Below are 17,279 nucleotides of genomic sequence, written 5' to 3' on the forward strand. Positions count from 1 at the left end.
GATCAGTGAAAACAGTAGAGTAAAATTTATTTCTGGAATTATAGGAAGTGCGCATGTATGAGTTATTTTATATCTGGTACTGCTATATATAGCCTACTACAGAAAGATATTTCTAAGCTTTTAAAATAGATGCAGTACACTAACAAGAAAAGTTTCAGTTACATTTTTCCTTCCACAAAAGGATATGACTTTTACTGATTCTTCTGGTTGTTATGAACCAATCTACTTCAAGTAATGCTAATTTCTGACAGTTGCTCAAGTCCACCTAAAATGTATAATTTCTGGGTTTTAGTGTCTCCTTATGCTCTCAGAACCGGAAGGCAGAGTATTAACAATCAAAAATAATTAATACTTTTTATAATTTTTAATATGATCAAATCCTAATAGATATAATGTAATAAAAATTACTTTTGTGAATACATCCCTGCAATGCAACCCCAGGCAAGGATACAGCAAGTTAGTCACATTGATACATACGTATCAAGACTGAGAGGAGTATTTTAGCAACGTTTGGTTCCAAAAGTAGGAACTTGATCTGCAGACAGAAACCTGGCTAAAACTTTTCCCTGGCAGTTGCAATAAATGCTCTACTTGGCTATTCCTTTCCTTATTTTTCTCTTAAAATTATCTTAACTGGTGGAGTTTCTATTGCGCTGCGACCAGTGTAGCTGCTTGTAGATGAACACTACATATTATGGTTTGAAACTCATAGCTCAACATTGGTTCTTCCATTAGCTCAGAATTCAAGGAATATTATTATTAGCAGTATCATTATTATTTAGAATTTTTCTCTTAATTTCTTATCTTACCCTTGCTACAACTCATTTGTGATAGAGATCTTATTTTTATCTTTCTGACACTTGGTGAGAATGACTTGCTGTCTGCCAGAGTGAGTCAGCAACGTGACTCTTTCACAGAAGATTACAAAGTTATATACTAAAAAAAGAAGCTGAAGAATGCCTCCAGGTGAAATAAAATCACAGGTGACACTTCAGCATCTAGGGTCAGCATTTCAAACCCTCTTTTTAAGATTTGGTATAATATTGTGATCTTTGCGAAACTTGAATACATTCTCACCCTATTAATGAGTGGACACAGAGCCCGATTTTTACATTATTTTTTCAAGTCACCCTGCACCTTCACTACTGAAGTGACTGAATTCAAAATTCTGGTCTCTTAGGATTCCTCTGCCACCTTGCTCACTGATGCAGATAACTGAAGCAATGCAGAGGGGGAAGGATAACAGTGAGTCAGAACAAGTGTATTTCACAGTGCACAGAAGACTCAGACTCATAAGACAAGTGATGCAGTCACCTCTGTAATTTAGCAACCAAATGCTTCTTAGGGTTCTTTGCATAAAGTTATGTATTTCACCACTTGCAAACCTGTGACACATGCAGGTTTTAGCAAGAAATTAATTTAGTGATTTATGGAAGGTCAGACTTCATTTCTGCTAAATTAAACTGTTATGGAATTCACAGTCATAAAAAGCACAAGACCAATTTTCCTCAATTTGTTAGCTCTGTGCTCCCTCAATACTCAACATTTTAACATTGTTTTTTGAATACCACTGAGTGGAGCTCAAATACCAATTTAGAAGAAAATTAAACCTCTCAGGCTGTTGCCAGAATCCACCACACGTTTCTGAGTCTACCTCATTCACAGCCTCCAGAACAGAGCCGTAACTTTTATGGTGCAAACATACATCTAAAGACAGTTCAGAAGTAAAAACAACTAAATGTTGTTGTTTAACCTCATCTCTGAGCAGGGGAAGGAACTGGCACACCACTCCACATGCAGAAGCCTGGGAGGCTTTCTTCTTTCTGTGTACACTGCAGTTGTGATTATGCTGTCCTCGACCTCACAGAATGCCCTGCCTTTCTCACTTTTTTCACATCCAAGTATCCTAAAAGATGCCAATTCTACAAGGACTGCCAGTGTCATTGATCTTGGCAAAAAGATCCATCTATACCAAAAGTCAGCATCAGCTACTCAGTAAATGAGAACACACACTGCCAGAAGTAACTGTAGTGATGTTCCTCTGTAAAAGGAAAACCATGCATACAGAGTATTTCTACAATTACATCTTTAATAGTATTCCTAACCTCCTCTGTACACACAGCTGAGGAGGTCTTGCTGTTTCTCTGCTCAGTCAGCCATATGCATGGCCAATTGCAAATTTTCTCTCCATTTACGTGGCTGGTACTTCAGAAGTACTGTCAAGAGAGATGCTAAAAAGATCCCCAGGATGGTGAAGAGAATGGCAATACCTCAGGTGGCACAGAGACAGCTACAGCTGAATCAATGCCCAGAAGCCTGTTGGAGCCTACCAACCTACCAACCTGTTGGTCGCACAGGCATTGAACTTTATTACATTAATGATGTGGGAATTTGCAACCCTTTTTTTGTTGTTGGGGGTTTTTTACTTGTTTGCTTGGGTTCAGTTTTGGTTTTGGTTGTTTGTTGGTTGTTTGTTCTTTTTAAACTAATAGGATAATTGTGGTAGTAAACTCTACAGAGTAAGACTACCAAAAGCAGCAAGAAACAACTTTTTTCTTAAATTTTCTTGGTTTTTAACCTGAATTATTTGTCTCTTGAAATACAGAATTTCCTCTTGTACTGTACACTTCAAAACTTGCAACTACTGCTGTGTTAAGTAAAATAACTCACCTGCACTACTAGTTTACTTTGGACTATCCCCTTACCTTAGCTATGATACGGCACAGATGAGCACCTTCCTGGGTAAGGCTGAATAAGCTACTAATCGCCAACTCAGTGATGTACACACTATCCGACAGTTCTATTTGTCTCAACAGGTTCTGTGTGACATAAAATAATAAACAATTTACTTGCCATGAAAAACATTAATATTATATTTAAAGATAAGACAGAGGAGAAAGTCTAGTTCATTCTAGGGCAGGATTCAGGCTGATGACACTGTAACACATTTATTATTGCATTTGAAAAGATGTAACCAAGAAAAATTATAACTTAAAATAAATATCAATAGAGTAAGAGAACAGATATGCATATCAGAACATTCAACAAAAAAAACCTCTTCAGCTATTTAGTAAAGTATTATTTAGTTTGGCTTGGGATTGAACTGAAATTTTCAGAAGGCTACTAATTGTCCTAGTGTAGAAGCTGTTATCGCAAGGTGGCACAAGATTTCCACCTTATTTACAAGGAATATTGGTATACCCTTTTCTAACACTACATTCTAAAGCTCTGGGTTCATCACTATTCTCAGTCTACATAGAGAATGTCATTAACCAATACAGGGAATTCTCATAGAGAAATACAGTTTATTTATCCAATGTTTGAAATAGGCTAAATATTTCTATCTTAGTAGATAGTAATCTTGCTTTTGCAGATGTGCTATTGCAGCTTCACAGAGAAACACAGCTGTCGGAAGAATAATGCAGTTTATTTAGTTTTACTCTTTCTGAAAGTACATTAATTATATTTGTTAAGAGGGAAAAGGTAAGCATGTTTATATTTATTCCAACTTTGAAAGAAATGAAAGGTAATAACCCACATTTTATACTTATTTATACATAATTCAATTATATTCCCCTTAAAAGACTGTGTTCTTCCACCTTTAGCATTAGAAAAATGTTTCATAAAAAACATAAATGTGAATGATCAGTTCACATTTTGATATGAACCTATCCTGATTGGAAAAGAAAGCTCTTGAGTACACAGTTTAAGAAGAGAGTTGTGGCCTCTCACACAGATGCTTGGTCCATTCCAGAGCAGCAAACTGCCCACACACTTGGTTGTTGTATGACAGAAGTGGGCACACAGCCTGACTGAATGGCTTAGAAAAATAGTCTTAAAAATGTTTTTATTAATGACTTCTAATCCAAGTCTGCAGCCATACAAATACACACAAGAAGATGGAGAGTAATTAATTCTGCTTCCTTAGAAGAAAAGGGACTCGGTTTTCAGATCTATCAGCAGATTACAAAGTACCCAGAGGTGGAAATATTAGCAATGAAGAACTGCTCTTCAGATTAAAAAGAATAAGCATCAGAACAACCACAACCTACTCACTGAACTTGCAATATGCAAAATTATGTATACACTTCAATTCCTGTGTGGTATTTCATGTTCTCCTAAATCCCAACCAAAGTGCATTAGCAAGTAGCTTGTTAACTTGTCTGTAATTCTGTAAATGTATGCTGGAGTTTCTCACCTCCTACATAATAATCCTTTAAAACTGTAAGAGGTGTTTCTGAAAGAGCCACAACTTTTTTTGCTATCTTAGTGAATCAAGGTATGAATTTAACCAATACCATGCATTAATTTTGTTTTAGCACCATAGTAAATACTATTTAACTATTTCCTCTTCACTAAGCCTCTCATTTCCTCTTCTTCTGCAGGGACAACACAAAATTTCAACATAACATCAGATTTAAAATATGGACAAATTAATTGAGCACAATTACGTTCGGGTTTTTTTTATTTGAGGAAGATTAGGGTGCAAAAAAGATTTCTAATGAGATCTCAAAAAAGAAAGCAGTGTAAATCAATAGAGATTGGTTAGACTTGCAAGTAGCTACTATTTCAAGAATGATCTATTGGGAAAAAATTTATTCATTTGTAGTCTCAGCCTAATTATTCAGTGTATTTATCTACATTTAATCAGCACTGGAAACTATACAGCACTGTTTCTGGAAGGTTACACACACACAAATAACCTGTACACAACACGGTATTTTATCACTACTTCCTAAAGACTAAGACACGGACTGGTTAAAATGTGTGCTGTAATAATGTGCTGGTGATAGGTACATCTCCTAAAAACTTTGGCTTTCAATGAGAGTCAGTGAGAGCAGGAGAGATTTTTGTCAAGGTTTCTATAGAAAAGCAATGTCTGTAGGAAAGGAAGAGAAAATGTGTCCAAAGATTTTATAACAACACAGGGTCCAGAAATTTGATGCCTTGCAATGAAGGAGACATATCAGGAAAACTAAGTAACATAGTAAGCCAAGAGATCATTTTGGTTAGGATGCGAGGTTATTGGAGAATTTGAGAATACAAATAGCTAAAACTCTTTGCAAGATATATGAATTACTGATCATAAGTTTGCTGAAAATTGACAACTTTAATTCTAATCCTCCTCTTCATGGATGCTCTCCCTCAAGATTGAACAATTTAGAAAGAATTTAAAGAAAAAATAACAACAACAACAAAACCAAAACAAAAAACCCCCAACCAAACAAAAAAAACCCCAACCCAACAGTAACAAAAACCCCCAACCAAACAAACAAAAAAAACCCCCACAGCTATAAACTAACCTGTGCCTCATGTGTTAAAACCAACTCTATCAACTGGCCAAAATACTGAGCAACAGTGGCGAGTGTTTCATTAATAGGAGATTTCATGGACTTCAGTATCTGTTCGTCTTCAGTTTCTATGCATCTGAAAAGAAAGAGAAAGGAAAGAGATGAAGGGAAATTCATGAAACATAAAACTATTGTTTTATCAAGCAGATTGTCAGAGATGAGCTGTTTTAATAAGGGAGATATAATAGGAATTCAGCTGTTCATGAGAACATTGTCTTTGTGCCATTAGCATTATACCAGTCTTCAATCAGAGCTTTGTCTACACATAGTAAGCACACCATCGAAGGACAGCACTGGACATTGATGAGTAATTTTGGGATCACCATTTACTTCACAGACTGCAGGCCAGATTCTGCTGCAGGTGCTACCTGTTTATACCAGTATAACTCTGCTATTTTCCACTTATGCTAATAGTGTCACTCTAGCATGCCTCCATTTCAACTGCAGCTTTCATGACCAAAGAAATGCTTTCAATAATTTTCTTTACCTTTTTTGCCATATTTTAATGATAATGACCCAAAATGGGTTTATGTCCAGATGAGTAAAGTTCATTTAAATTTAAACTATGTACTCAGCCCACAGCAGCTTTACAGAGTTAGTATTGCTATCCTGTAACCAGTGATGTTTGGCTGTAACTGAAGAAATGAGATAAAGATGGAAAACTTTATATGATTCAGATTGAATAACTAATACTTCCTCACAGGAATGCATTCATTTTACTTGTCTAAACACACTCCACCCAGACAGGCCACTATAATGGATCATATAGTTTGGTTGATCTGGGCGTCCACCTACACAGTAGGTCCCCTTTTCAGCTTTACCTGTCTTTCACCCACCTATATCAACTTTTTGTCATACAGACATGGAAGAAGAGGGTTAATCTGGGGAAGACAATATGAGATGAGAGCTCTTATTGAACCAGTGTGTCTTACAGTAGAATATAAAGTCTAAGGTGTGTAGGTTTGGCAAAAAGCAGTAGAGCTCAAGAAATGTTCTTTCCTGATAATTTGATGGTGTCTCTTCCCCTGATGATACCCCAAGCAGAATGACTTGCACAGTGTTTAAAGTAAATAAAAAACAGTGCTACTGGCCAAGGCAGGGGAAATATCATTAGAAAAATTATGAAGAGATTCTTATTTTCCAGTCTCGGCACTCTAGAGTGCACGGAGCTGAGTAAACCTATGACTGCAATTTAAAGGTGTGTCTATTTCTTCTAGTTTTATTTACTAATACATGGATATGTGCGGACAGGGACGTATAGCACAACAGTCTCCCAATGTGAGTTTTCACACCAGTTGAAATCTTGGCTGCAGAGAACTTGAAGGGAACTTTGTCACTGATATCATTAGAGCCAGATTTTCTCTCTTGATGTCTAAAAGCACTGAAAAATCCTCTTGCTTGCAGGTTTGTGTCTATTCCACGCTCTTTGTGCAACAGCAGATCCCATCTTTCATTAGGATGCAGTTTAGATAAAAGCAGCTCACTTCACCCTGCAGACACTAACATTTAGAAAGCCTTTCAGAGCTACGGGGGCCTACTTCAAGCATTTGAGGGTGTTAGTGGATGTGTACTTCTAATTAGAAATTCTACAACATAATAAAACAGCAAAATTAATATTTCTGTTAAACAATTCAAATTACCTTTCAGTGAATGCTGTAAATTCTGAACACTTGTCTATTAAAAGTTTTTCAGACTGCAGAGAGAGAAAGAGAAAGTGGTTTTAAAGCAAAAACACAATTGCTCTTTAGAAGTAAATATTTCTTGTTTATGGTAATGAGGTGAAAACTTCCCAGAAACATATGTCATATGAACACTCTTTTCAACTTTTCCGAATAAAGCAAGTAGTCATAAAACTGAAGTTAACAAAAAGGTAGTGTTTTCTACATCATAAATGCAGAGGAACTTACAGATGGGCCATCTGATTACTTTAGGCCACTAGTCTTCAAAACCAAAACTTTTTCCAATGTAATTAGTCAACATTATTAACACTCAGAATCATGCCTATAATAAAGTGGGATTCAAAACAAGTCAAGAATGTTTCCATTGCTGAAAAGGGATTAGAAAGTCTTAAACAAAGGACCAGTATTGGTGGGTAAGGAATTCTTACAAAAGGTTTCAATTAAGTTTTAATTATTACAATAAGAAAACATAAACAAGAAAAACATGACATCAGGTAAAATATTCTACCTCGTGCATTTCTTCTGAAGGATTCCTAGTGAACACGTTGTATTCATTTATCATTGAGCGCACATGGCAGTTGACTCTCACTGTCATGCTGTGTACTCTCTGCCATCTATTCTTCTCCAACTTCTGAGCAATCCTGGTCAACTCTGTGCTTATGATCCAAGCTCTTTTTAACAGCAGCTGCAAGTTATCACATGTGCTATATTGTGAAGAAAGGATAAGTTCATTTTGTTCATCCTTCTCCGTGCTGATTGGCTTGGACTGCAGAATACACATACATTCACAGTCTGTCATCAGCTTCAAATCTTCCATCCATCTCTGAACAGAGTCCACCCGAATTAAGTGCATGCTAGAAGGCAGAAAAAGAGAAGGAAGAAAGAGGTAAAGCAAAATAACCTTAGAATAACCACCAGCAAGACCATACAATTGCATCCACCTACTAGGTTGCAACTCATTGACAGAAGGCAACTAAGTGAACAATTTGCTTGTAGTAACACGATGACATAGCTTAGCTTTCTATTCCAAACACAGGTTTTGGTATTCGAATTACCTTCACAGCACATATCCTGCTATAAATTTATCTGTGAAAGATCAGTAAAGATAAGAGATAAGTAAACAGGAGAAGTTTAGACTACACTTTTTGCAGGAAATGTTTCTTATACTCTTATAATATACTCTTATCACTCTTATTCAGAGTTTAATATGATGAAGAAGTAATGTTATGGGTGTTTGCTTGTTGTGTATAGGCCTGTACATCTGTTTTTTCTAGGCACTGTGCCTATTAGACACTTAACAGAAGAAATTTTGCCTTAAAGCATCTCTCCAAAGCCTTTCTAGCCACAGTATGTTTCTGCCATATAATCCCTTAAACCACAGCTAGATTCTACTTTCTGGCCTGTTCTTTGCCTTCCCCCTTATTTCTCACTGCTCTCTACAATTTGCGCATCTGTCTTCTAAAGTACAATTTTTTTGCACTACAGGAAATATGATGTGAACTAGTGAGGCTGAAAGAAACTCCTCAATAAATATACCCTGATACTAGGGCAATGGGCCTGCATTTTGTGCCCCTGCACTCTCTAGCTAGTAAAATGTGGTACCCAAGAGAGCAGCTGTACTGAGCTCATCTTTGGGAGGGATTTCAAGGTCCCCAGAGCCTTGAGCTAGAGTTGTCTAGATAGTTTTTCTTACAGTGTGGTGCTCAGATCCTAATAAACAAACCCCAACCATACACATATTCAGAGACAGGTTTTATTAGACATGACTAGTGTTATTAAATTTATATCTAACAATATATAAAGGTCACGTTTAGGATCCCAAGTCAAACAGAGCAAAGTTTGCACAGCTGCATTCCTCCTTACCTACTTTGTCTTTGCAGACAGGCTATGGTTTCTGCTTTTGTCTCATTTAGCTCAGAGAATTCCCTAGTGGCAGTACCCTGATTCCTCTGACTCCCTGTAAATTTGCTTCCTTCTCTCTGGGATTTGCCTGGCCCATTGCTGTCTCCTGTATTCTCTCAGACCATCTGCACAAAATGCAGGCTCCCAGCTTTGTGTAAGGTTGGACCTCTGTTTCCCTTTGCAGGAGAGAGCTCTGCAAGGAAGAAGCATTGCCTCTGCCAAGGGATCCCATCTGACTCTTGCTTCCAGACAGAACAGACACTCTTTATCTCCAGAAAACATCCATCCAAAATTCTTTTCAGATTTAACAGTAGATCTAGGATATTTCAGTTTACATTTCCACTCCCCAATCCTTACAAGACACCAGTTCCTCTGGTAAATATATATAGAGATTTTAAAAACACCTTTAATATCGATAGTAGATATAAGTATAAATAAATATATATTAAAAAAATCTAAGGGATAGTTGCATAGAGCCATGGGAAAGAGACAAGAGTTACTGTTACAAAGAAAGCCATCATATATTTTCAAATTAAATTTTCCTTATCGTCATAGAAAAGTTTAAAAGATTCTCAATGATGGTTGCTGAAATTAACCATGGTTGCAATGGTAAAGACTGACTTTATCAACATCTGTCTCCCACTAAGCCCATTATACTCCCTCTCAATGCAGCCTCATTCACTGCAAATAAAGCAAAGCAGGAGGCCAAGAGTTCAAAGAATCAATGCAAATCTCCGTGACATAGGAGATTTTATATGTCTAGAACAGTTTCTGCAGAATTTATAAATGCAAGCATAAGCAACAAATGTAATATTCACATACACAACACACGTTCGAAAGGGACACATTACTCAGCAATTATTTCAGATTTCTGATCTGCAATGCATAAAATAATTTCCTGTGACAGTTTTCATCTGCTGAAGACTCAGTCTTAATTTTCAGCAAGTCTTATTAAAACAAGATGGATCGATACTGAAGGATTCCAAAGAAATGAAGCAAAAAAGGTAAAGAGGAAAAGGATTTAAGTGAAAGCAAGATAGACTGCGATTAAGAATTTTTTTTCCAAAATTCTGTTGGTATCCTATAGCTACTGTAACAGTGTCGTGGATTTTTATCGACCTTCTGAATATGTGCTGCACTTTTAGAAAATAGTATCCGAGAAAGCACAAAAAGAAAGTTTGTGTTATATCCCTCATTCTCTTAATCCAGATACTGGTTGATTCCAACTCAGCATCACAGCAGCAGTGCTCTGTGCTGCTATATAAAGCCTTCCTGTTAGAATAACATCTGCCATTACATTAGCCGAGTTAAGGATGACCAGGTGGAAGGCCTTTTTAATTCTTGTGCTTCCATCTATGCACTGAGCACCAGCTGAACTCAGGAAATCTCCTTCCAGACCACTGAATTAATATTCCGCACATTACCAAAATTTATTAACATACATATGAAAAGGAGACTCACCTCAAGTATAATTTCATGTAAATCAACAACAAACAAGACACAAGAGATTAGTTTAATTGATCCAATGCCCCTTTTCACTATATACCATGAAAATACTTTTAATGTTAAACCTCACAGGCTAGTGCTATTTAAGGTCTTTACTTCACTCAGTTTTGAATAGTGTGTAATTGCATTTCACGATTGACTGTGGTTTGCTTTCTTCTTGCTATGTGTAGTATCCTTATTGCCTCTTTGGATCTGAAGCAAAGCTTCCTGATAAACAAAAATAACAACTTTAGAAGTCTGAAACCATGATTTATAAAAATGTGCACAGTTTGCATGCAGTACAGGATAAATTCCTTTGACAGAGTAATGTCCTTTTTATTTCTAAATTGCATTATGATAATTGATTAAATCTCTATTTGGTAAGTACGAATATTATACATTCAAATGGAAAAAACCTAGAAGAGGTTTGTCAGAAAAAATATAAAGAACTCTTTCCTATTACTTTAATCCCAAAAGCCAATCTTCATTCTGATGTGAAAATGTAGAGAGTGGTACAAAACAAAGTACAGATGTTAAAGAAACCCTCCTTCTTTGCCTCTGCTCCTACTAATGGTTAGAAGTACAACTGTAGAATTTAGTGTTCTGTCATTGCAACTTATTATTCCTTGACTCAAATGACAAAAATAATATCATTCACCTCCTTTCAGACAGAACAACCACAGAAAACTCTCTCTGGTTACTATGTCTGCTTTTCTGACACACAAATCTTTAAAATACACATATATCATGATTACTCAAGCGAGATATATAAATTATACAACTCCATTCACATCTCCCTGTATTTAAAGAAAAATATTCCTAAGCATTCAGCAGATAAATCTGTAGACTAATTTTTAGATATTCAAATAAGGAAAGCAAAAAGTATGATCATTCCTAATTAGCTATTGAGAATCATTTGCCAGGCAGCGTTTACTGAACTTCAAAATCAAGTTGAAAATTTCAGTTTTTTTCCCCATTACTGAAGAAAAATCTATGCTTACAAAATAAAACCGACCATAATGCGACAGACAAAAAAATCTGTGTAGGCTATTATCCTGCTCCCAATACGGCCATTAGAAGATGCGTAAGGAAAGATTATAAGAGGTATAGCAGGAGCTGAGCAACTTCTCCTTCCCATCTTCTGGTAATTAGTGGTTTAGGAACTTCCTAAGCCAGAAGTTGTGTCTGAGCAGGATGTTTTTACAATTCATGAAACAAAAGCAGCCATTAATCCCTTTTTGAACTCAGTTAAACTTTTGGCCTTTACAACATGTAGTGGCAGTGTCTCACATTGATTATTTTTCATATGAAAAAGTATTTCTTATTGTTTGTTTTAAACTTGCTGCCTGGAGCTATTAACACAAGCTCTTTAGTTCTTGTATGCTACGAGATATTCAAATGATAGTTTTGCATTCACCCTTTTCATGTAATTCATTATTTTATTTGCTCTACCCTATATTCCTCTTATCTCATTTCCAAGGTAGAGAAACTCAATCTACTCTGTCATCATACAGAATTGATTCCACTTCTCTGATCATCCACTTAATCTCCCCACCTTTTCAAGAAGTCTTCTCCAGTTTTCCTATGTCCTAAGATGTGATGTCAAGAACAGCTTGCAATATCCAAGATGCAGGTAAATTATGGATTTTTGCATTTGAATTACATTTTCTGCAGTGTCTCTATTTTCCAAGAATTCTCAAAATTAAATTTCTCCTTTACTTAAGTGTTTTTCAGAGGACTGTTTCATTTTTACCTTCCAAAAGAATGACTTATTTTGCTTTCAGAATCTCTTCCATGAATCATAATATATAATTTAGAGTTTGCTATTCTATATGTTTGATGACTTAGATTGTTCTTCAGTTCCTTTCCCCACCCCACATGCAATACTCTGTTCATTAACATGTAATTTATTCTGACATTTTACATTTCAGTGAGTCAGTACTGTAAGACTTTTGGTGTTTGCACGTTATTTCAAATTAACGTAAACAGTTTTTGTTGTTGTCCTATTATGACTATTTTTCAGGTCATTAAGATACATTAAGCAAGATTGGTTCAACCATTAGGGACCTTACTGGTGTGGTTTTCCCAAGTTCTGTTTAATTGAGCAACAGTATCTGGGTAACAGGCAGAAATCCTGAGGTATATGGATAGTAGTTCCACACCGGTTAGAATTTCTGAATTTAGTATGTCATGGCATATTGACCAAAAAGCAATTTATCTAGACTCAACACTATAAAAGCAGCATTTCACGTAAAATAGTAGTAAAAATAATTCAGTACAAAATAAAAATTCAAGAGAAAGTCTCCAGCATTTCTTCAAAGTCATTCTATTTTAATTGAGGTTGTAAAATATTTGATGAAGTTTTCAAGAGCACTCAACTGAACTTGAATAACTAGCAATTTGAATACTGAAATCATTTTGATTCTAGTGTGCTTGCCAAAAAGGAGACTCTTAAAAATTGTGTTGTTCTGATAAAATCATTTGGTGTCACTGGCTGACACCAGCTTAGAGCAACAGCACATTAAAAGTGTATTGCATCAAAAGATGCTCAGAGCTTGTTTCGTGCAGACATTTCTGCACTATATAACACATTGCAGGCAAATATCATCCTGGAAGAAGTCTTGCAAAAAAAAAAAACAACCAAACATCCCATTTTAAATTTCTAAAAAGAGGCATTTCACATTCAGAGTTCTGTTACCAGAATTTCTCCTCTTTTCTTGCTATTTTCCTTCATCTCATAAGTAACTGGTTATGTAAAGAATCCAAGATTTTTAGGATAGGTCAGGTGGACTGACATCTAAAGGATTGTTCTAGCTCATGTTGGTGGTACATGAATACAAAAGTGAGGAATTAATAACTACATCATTTGTTCAAAAGTTCCAGCTTGGAGCTCTCTACTACGATTTTACTGGCAGCACATACGCTTCTTTTTTAAATTGCAAGTGTTACAATGAAAAGGAGTTATATCTCCATTTTAGCACTGAGTTTCACTAAGTGTAAAAGTTTCATGTTTTATAACATCATGTTGAAGTCTGAGCTGATCAATTCACGTGAATAATTCCAGTGTCTGTATTTATAAAATGTAAAGTCTTCTGCTCAGTCAAATTATTTTTTTTTGAGGCTTCTTAACCTTTTTATCCATTTTCACCTGTTATGGCAGATTTATTACCAGTCTTAATTATACCATTTAGTACAGCTTCCAGATAAGCCTACAGTGGAAGTCAATGCCAAGTCTTGCAACTGCACTCAAATTTATTGTTCTAATTAGCAGTAGTTAATTAATTGGCAACAAACAACTTCTTGAAAGGATTTAGCCCCCTCTTTGAACATAAATCATCTCTAATTTGTTTCTAATTCATCTTTTCAAAATTATTCATAGGTACCAAATATACCTAGGGCCATTTTCTACATCAATACAAGGGATAGCAGAACTCAACTCTCAGTAGAAAGATTTAGTGAAGAGCCATATAGACTGCTCTTTATCCCCAGGTTGCTTTACACAATATTAATTGCATGAAGGAGCCTTGTAGATCCATTATACAGTATTTGCACTGATTTTATCACAATTTTATAAAGCTATCTAGAAAGCTAGCTTAGAAGATAGAGAATAACTTTAAGGTAGCTGAGAATCAGGTTCCTGATTTTTAAGTTAACACAGTTGCTTTGTAGATCATTCCTAAGGTAATAGAGGTATATGAATATTTTGTATTTGTGACAAGCTGAAAGATTAGCCAGATAATTTGCTCTGTGTTCTTTTTTCCCCTTGACTTTACATTCTTCTTCTCCAGTAGAACATCTACAATCCAACTTCACTAGGACAAAAGATGAGTTTGGTATAAATTATTTAAAACGTTAGAAAACACCAATAAAAGCGAGTTAGTTCACAGTTTTCAGAAAAGGTAACAGGCTGTATTAAAATGATATTTTAAATTTGCCTCAGTGATCACTCATTGTTACAGATACTAAAGTCCAAGAATTTCCCTAAATGAAGTCAGTAACAGATACGGCAAATTACAGCCCTGAAGCATGTCTCCAAACAAAACCTAAGGAAAAGTGCACTGTAGTCAGACAGATACCCTGAAGTGTACTGTGGAAGACAGAAGTCTGTTAGCCAGCATTGATCACCCTTATACTTTTTAACATTTCCATTTAATATAGGAGTAGGTTTAAACCACAAAGAAACGCAGCAGAAGTCATAGAGGCATTACCACTAGTTTCAGGAATAGCATGCCAATAGACAGACTAAATAAATATTGGTTACAAACCAGAATTGCTCAAAGATCACAAGTAAAATACAAATGTATTACAGTAGTGGCAGCAATATTATTAACAACTTTAATATTGATACTTTTCTTCTAACTGCTATCTATGATTCTCTTCACCTGTTCTGGAACAAACAATGGTCCCTCCTTGACATTTATTCAAACTTCAGTAGCACCAAATCCAGTTTGACGTCTGCACTCTGGGATGATGGAGTTACTCAAACCACCGGCCTCCTCAAAACCACTGCTACTACAGAGAAAATATATTAAAACCACAAACAGCTTGTGCCTAGTTAAGTACCCATGCAACTTCTGCAGGGAGGTCAAATGAAGACCAGCCTGTGAAACTTAGAACTAAACATTTGTGGTCAGGCTACTGCATTTTGTGAAATCTTATTCATTCACCAATATAGAAGTATCTATAAGGAAAGTGAAAACACTATAAACACTTATAATATATAAAGTATGATGTGTAATTTAAGTATAACTTCATCGCACCTTTTTAAAAGGCCACATAAATCATTTAGTGTTAAGTACTACACCGATGTTCTTCTCTGCTCTTTATGTTTTTCTCAGAAATCCTCATTGTTAAGTTGTCCCTCTAAAAATGTCTGGAAATATTATACCATCCCAGAATTACTGGCACACTATGCCAGACAAAACATAAAATCGCAGACCGATTCAGATTACCTTATGTAAAATCTAGGACAAACTCATCATAGATTAATTTTCTTTACATGATTAGATTTCAAGTAGAGCCAGGTCCTTTTCAGCCCCTATCAACTGAACGGATGGTCAGAAGGCAAAGGGACTGGTTCAAACTGGTTTTGTGGAGTTTTACTTTGTGCCTGGTACATTAAATTGCTAAAACAGTAGCTGTCTCAATAAGCACTTAAGCCAGTGAGTTCACAGAACGTAAAGACAGCAGTAAAGAAGAATACAATTTCCTGACAGGAAGGAGGAAAATGCTAAGTAAACCCTGCTATCAGCAAGTTAATGACAATATAAGGCTGCTAATTGGCCTGCTTACAGGCAAAGCTGAACAAACAGTGTGCTAAATATTGCCACAATCATCGCCAACTTAAATATGTCTCTTGAATTTGTATAGTATTATTAATTCATACTTGCAATGAATACTATTGCATTTGTAGTGTCATTATAAACTAGTAAACAGATTAAAATGTTCAAAACAATTAGCTTGGTGAACCCCGTGGTACTGACTTATTCAGACTTAGTAAACTGTTATGGACTCAGATTAGACTTGGTGGACTTTAATCCAACTTCAGGAATCCACCAGACTTAGAAGCAGGCAATTTTAGCCACTCTACAATTTGGACAGTATGGTAGGGATAAAGCACTCTCCCACTGGCCTTGCTGCTCGTGAGTCCGTCCTTGTTGAAGTCAGGGTAGGAGACTGCTCCTAGATCCCTTCACCTAAATGTGTAGGTACAAGTTACTGACATGCTTGCATTTTTTTAATCTCCATTTGACCACTGGTAAAACTAAGGTGAACTTATCAAATTCTGCAAGTGGAACTCTGTGATGGAGCAGTTTTGTGGTTTTTTTTTAAATATTGGCCTTTTTTATTCTGTGCATAAGAGAATCTGTTCCTCACTGGTCAGAGATACACCAATTGCAAAAGAACATTGATCATCATCTAAACTCTGCTTTCCTTTGCAAGATCACTTCACTCCAAAGAAAAGTGGTCTGCACTCCAAAGAAAAAAAAAAGAAAGAAGAAGAAAATAGGATAAGACCATCCAATTAATTGTCTCTTGGATCAGCTCCTGTTCATTTTTATGTTTACAGAAGACCAGTGTGAGAGAGACAGAAGAGTTATACATGAAATAAAAATGAAAAATAATCCACTGACCAAGCTTTGTGAAGGATATTCATTCTTTTATTCAGGATGTTACTTGATCATTTGTTCTGCAGTGAGTAAGCAGATTTCCTTCATTCCTCCACCACATTGCTCTTTGACAGGCTGGATGAAGTAACCATTCCCTTCATCTGAGGTTAGGTCTTGAAATAAGAAACTATTCTTCATTGCACAGAGAGAAGCAGTGCTGTAGAGGCAAGATCCCACCGCTCTTGCTCTCCTTGCACGTGACAGCCTTGGTCTTGCAAAAACATGAAACAGTTATAGCTTTTCTGAAAAAAACAGAGCTGAGGAGTCTTGGCTTTGTGCACAACAACAGAATCCATGACTGGACTGTATTTAGCCCTACATAAGCAGAGTAAGCAATGGAACCTCCCAAGGCAGATCTACTCACATTATTACAGCTTCTTTCAGGACCAAGTCTGACTTGGTGACTGAAATATGTTGATAATCTTGCAGGAATTCTGTCATCAGTGTACATTTAAATTGCTAATTACTGAGTACACGCAAAATTCTCACTCTCATAAATAGCCAGGCATGATTCCTGCATTGTGTGACAGAAAAGTCAACAAGGCCATCAGCAGGAGATAATACACTCAAGGTATTAACCAGAGAGTTCATCCCAGTTCACTATTTGGTGCTCAGGCTACACTTGTAATATTCTTCATAGCCTTATAAGAACAACATGCTGTAAGAGAGAAGTCCTTGTAAACACCTAGCAG

The 17,279-nt window shown here is 36.1% G+C and overlaps 1 protein-coding gene across 1 annotated transcript; it reads right to left on the reverse strand.

Moving 5' to 3' along the window:
* Nucleotides 1–2,705: 2,705 nt before the first annotated feature.
* Nucleotides 2,706–7,883, reverse strand: LOC104539561 (protein inscuteable homolog; the record flags this gene model as incomplete). Its single annotated transcript, XM_010183131.1, has 4 exons — nt 7,539–7,883; nt 6,992–7,044; nt 5,304–5,427; nt 2,706–2,819 (listed from the first exon to the last, which is right to left on the reverse strand). Coding segments are annotated over exons 1-4 (636 nt in total), but the record flags the coding sequence as incomplete, so codon positions are not given.
* Nucleotides 7,884–17,279: the final 9,396 nt, after the last annotated feature.

This window comes from Mesitornis unicolor, unplaced genomic scaffold (genome assembly GCF_000695765.1).
Source record: "Mesitornis unicolor isolate BGI_N332 unplaced genomic scaffold, ASM69576v1 scaffold874, whole genome shotgun sequence".
In the NCBI taxonomy this organism is placed as follows: Eukaryota; Metazoa; Chordata; class Aves; order Mesitornithiformes; family Mesitornithidae; genus Mesitornis; species Mesitornis unicolor.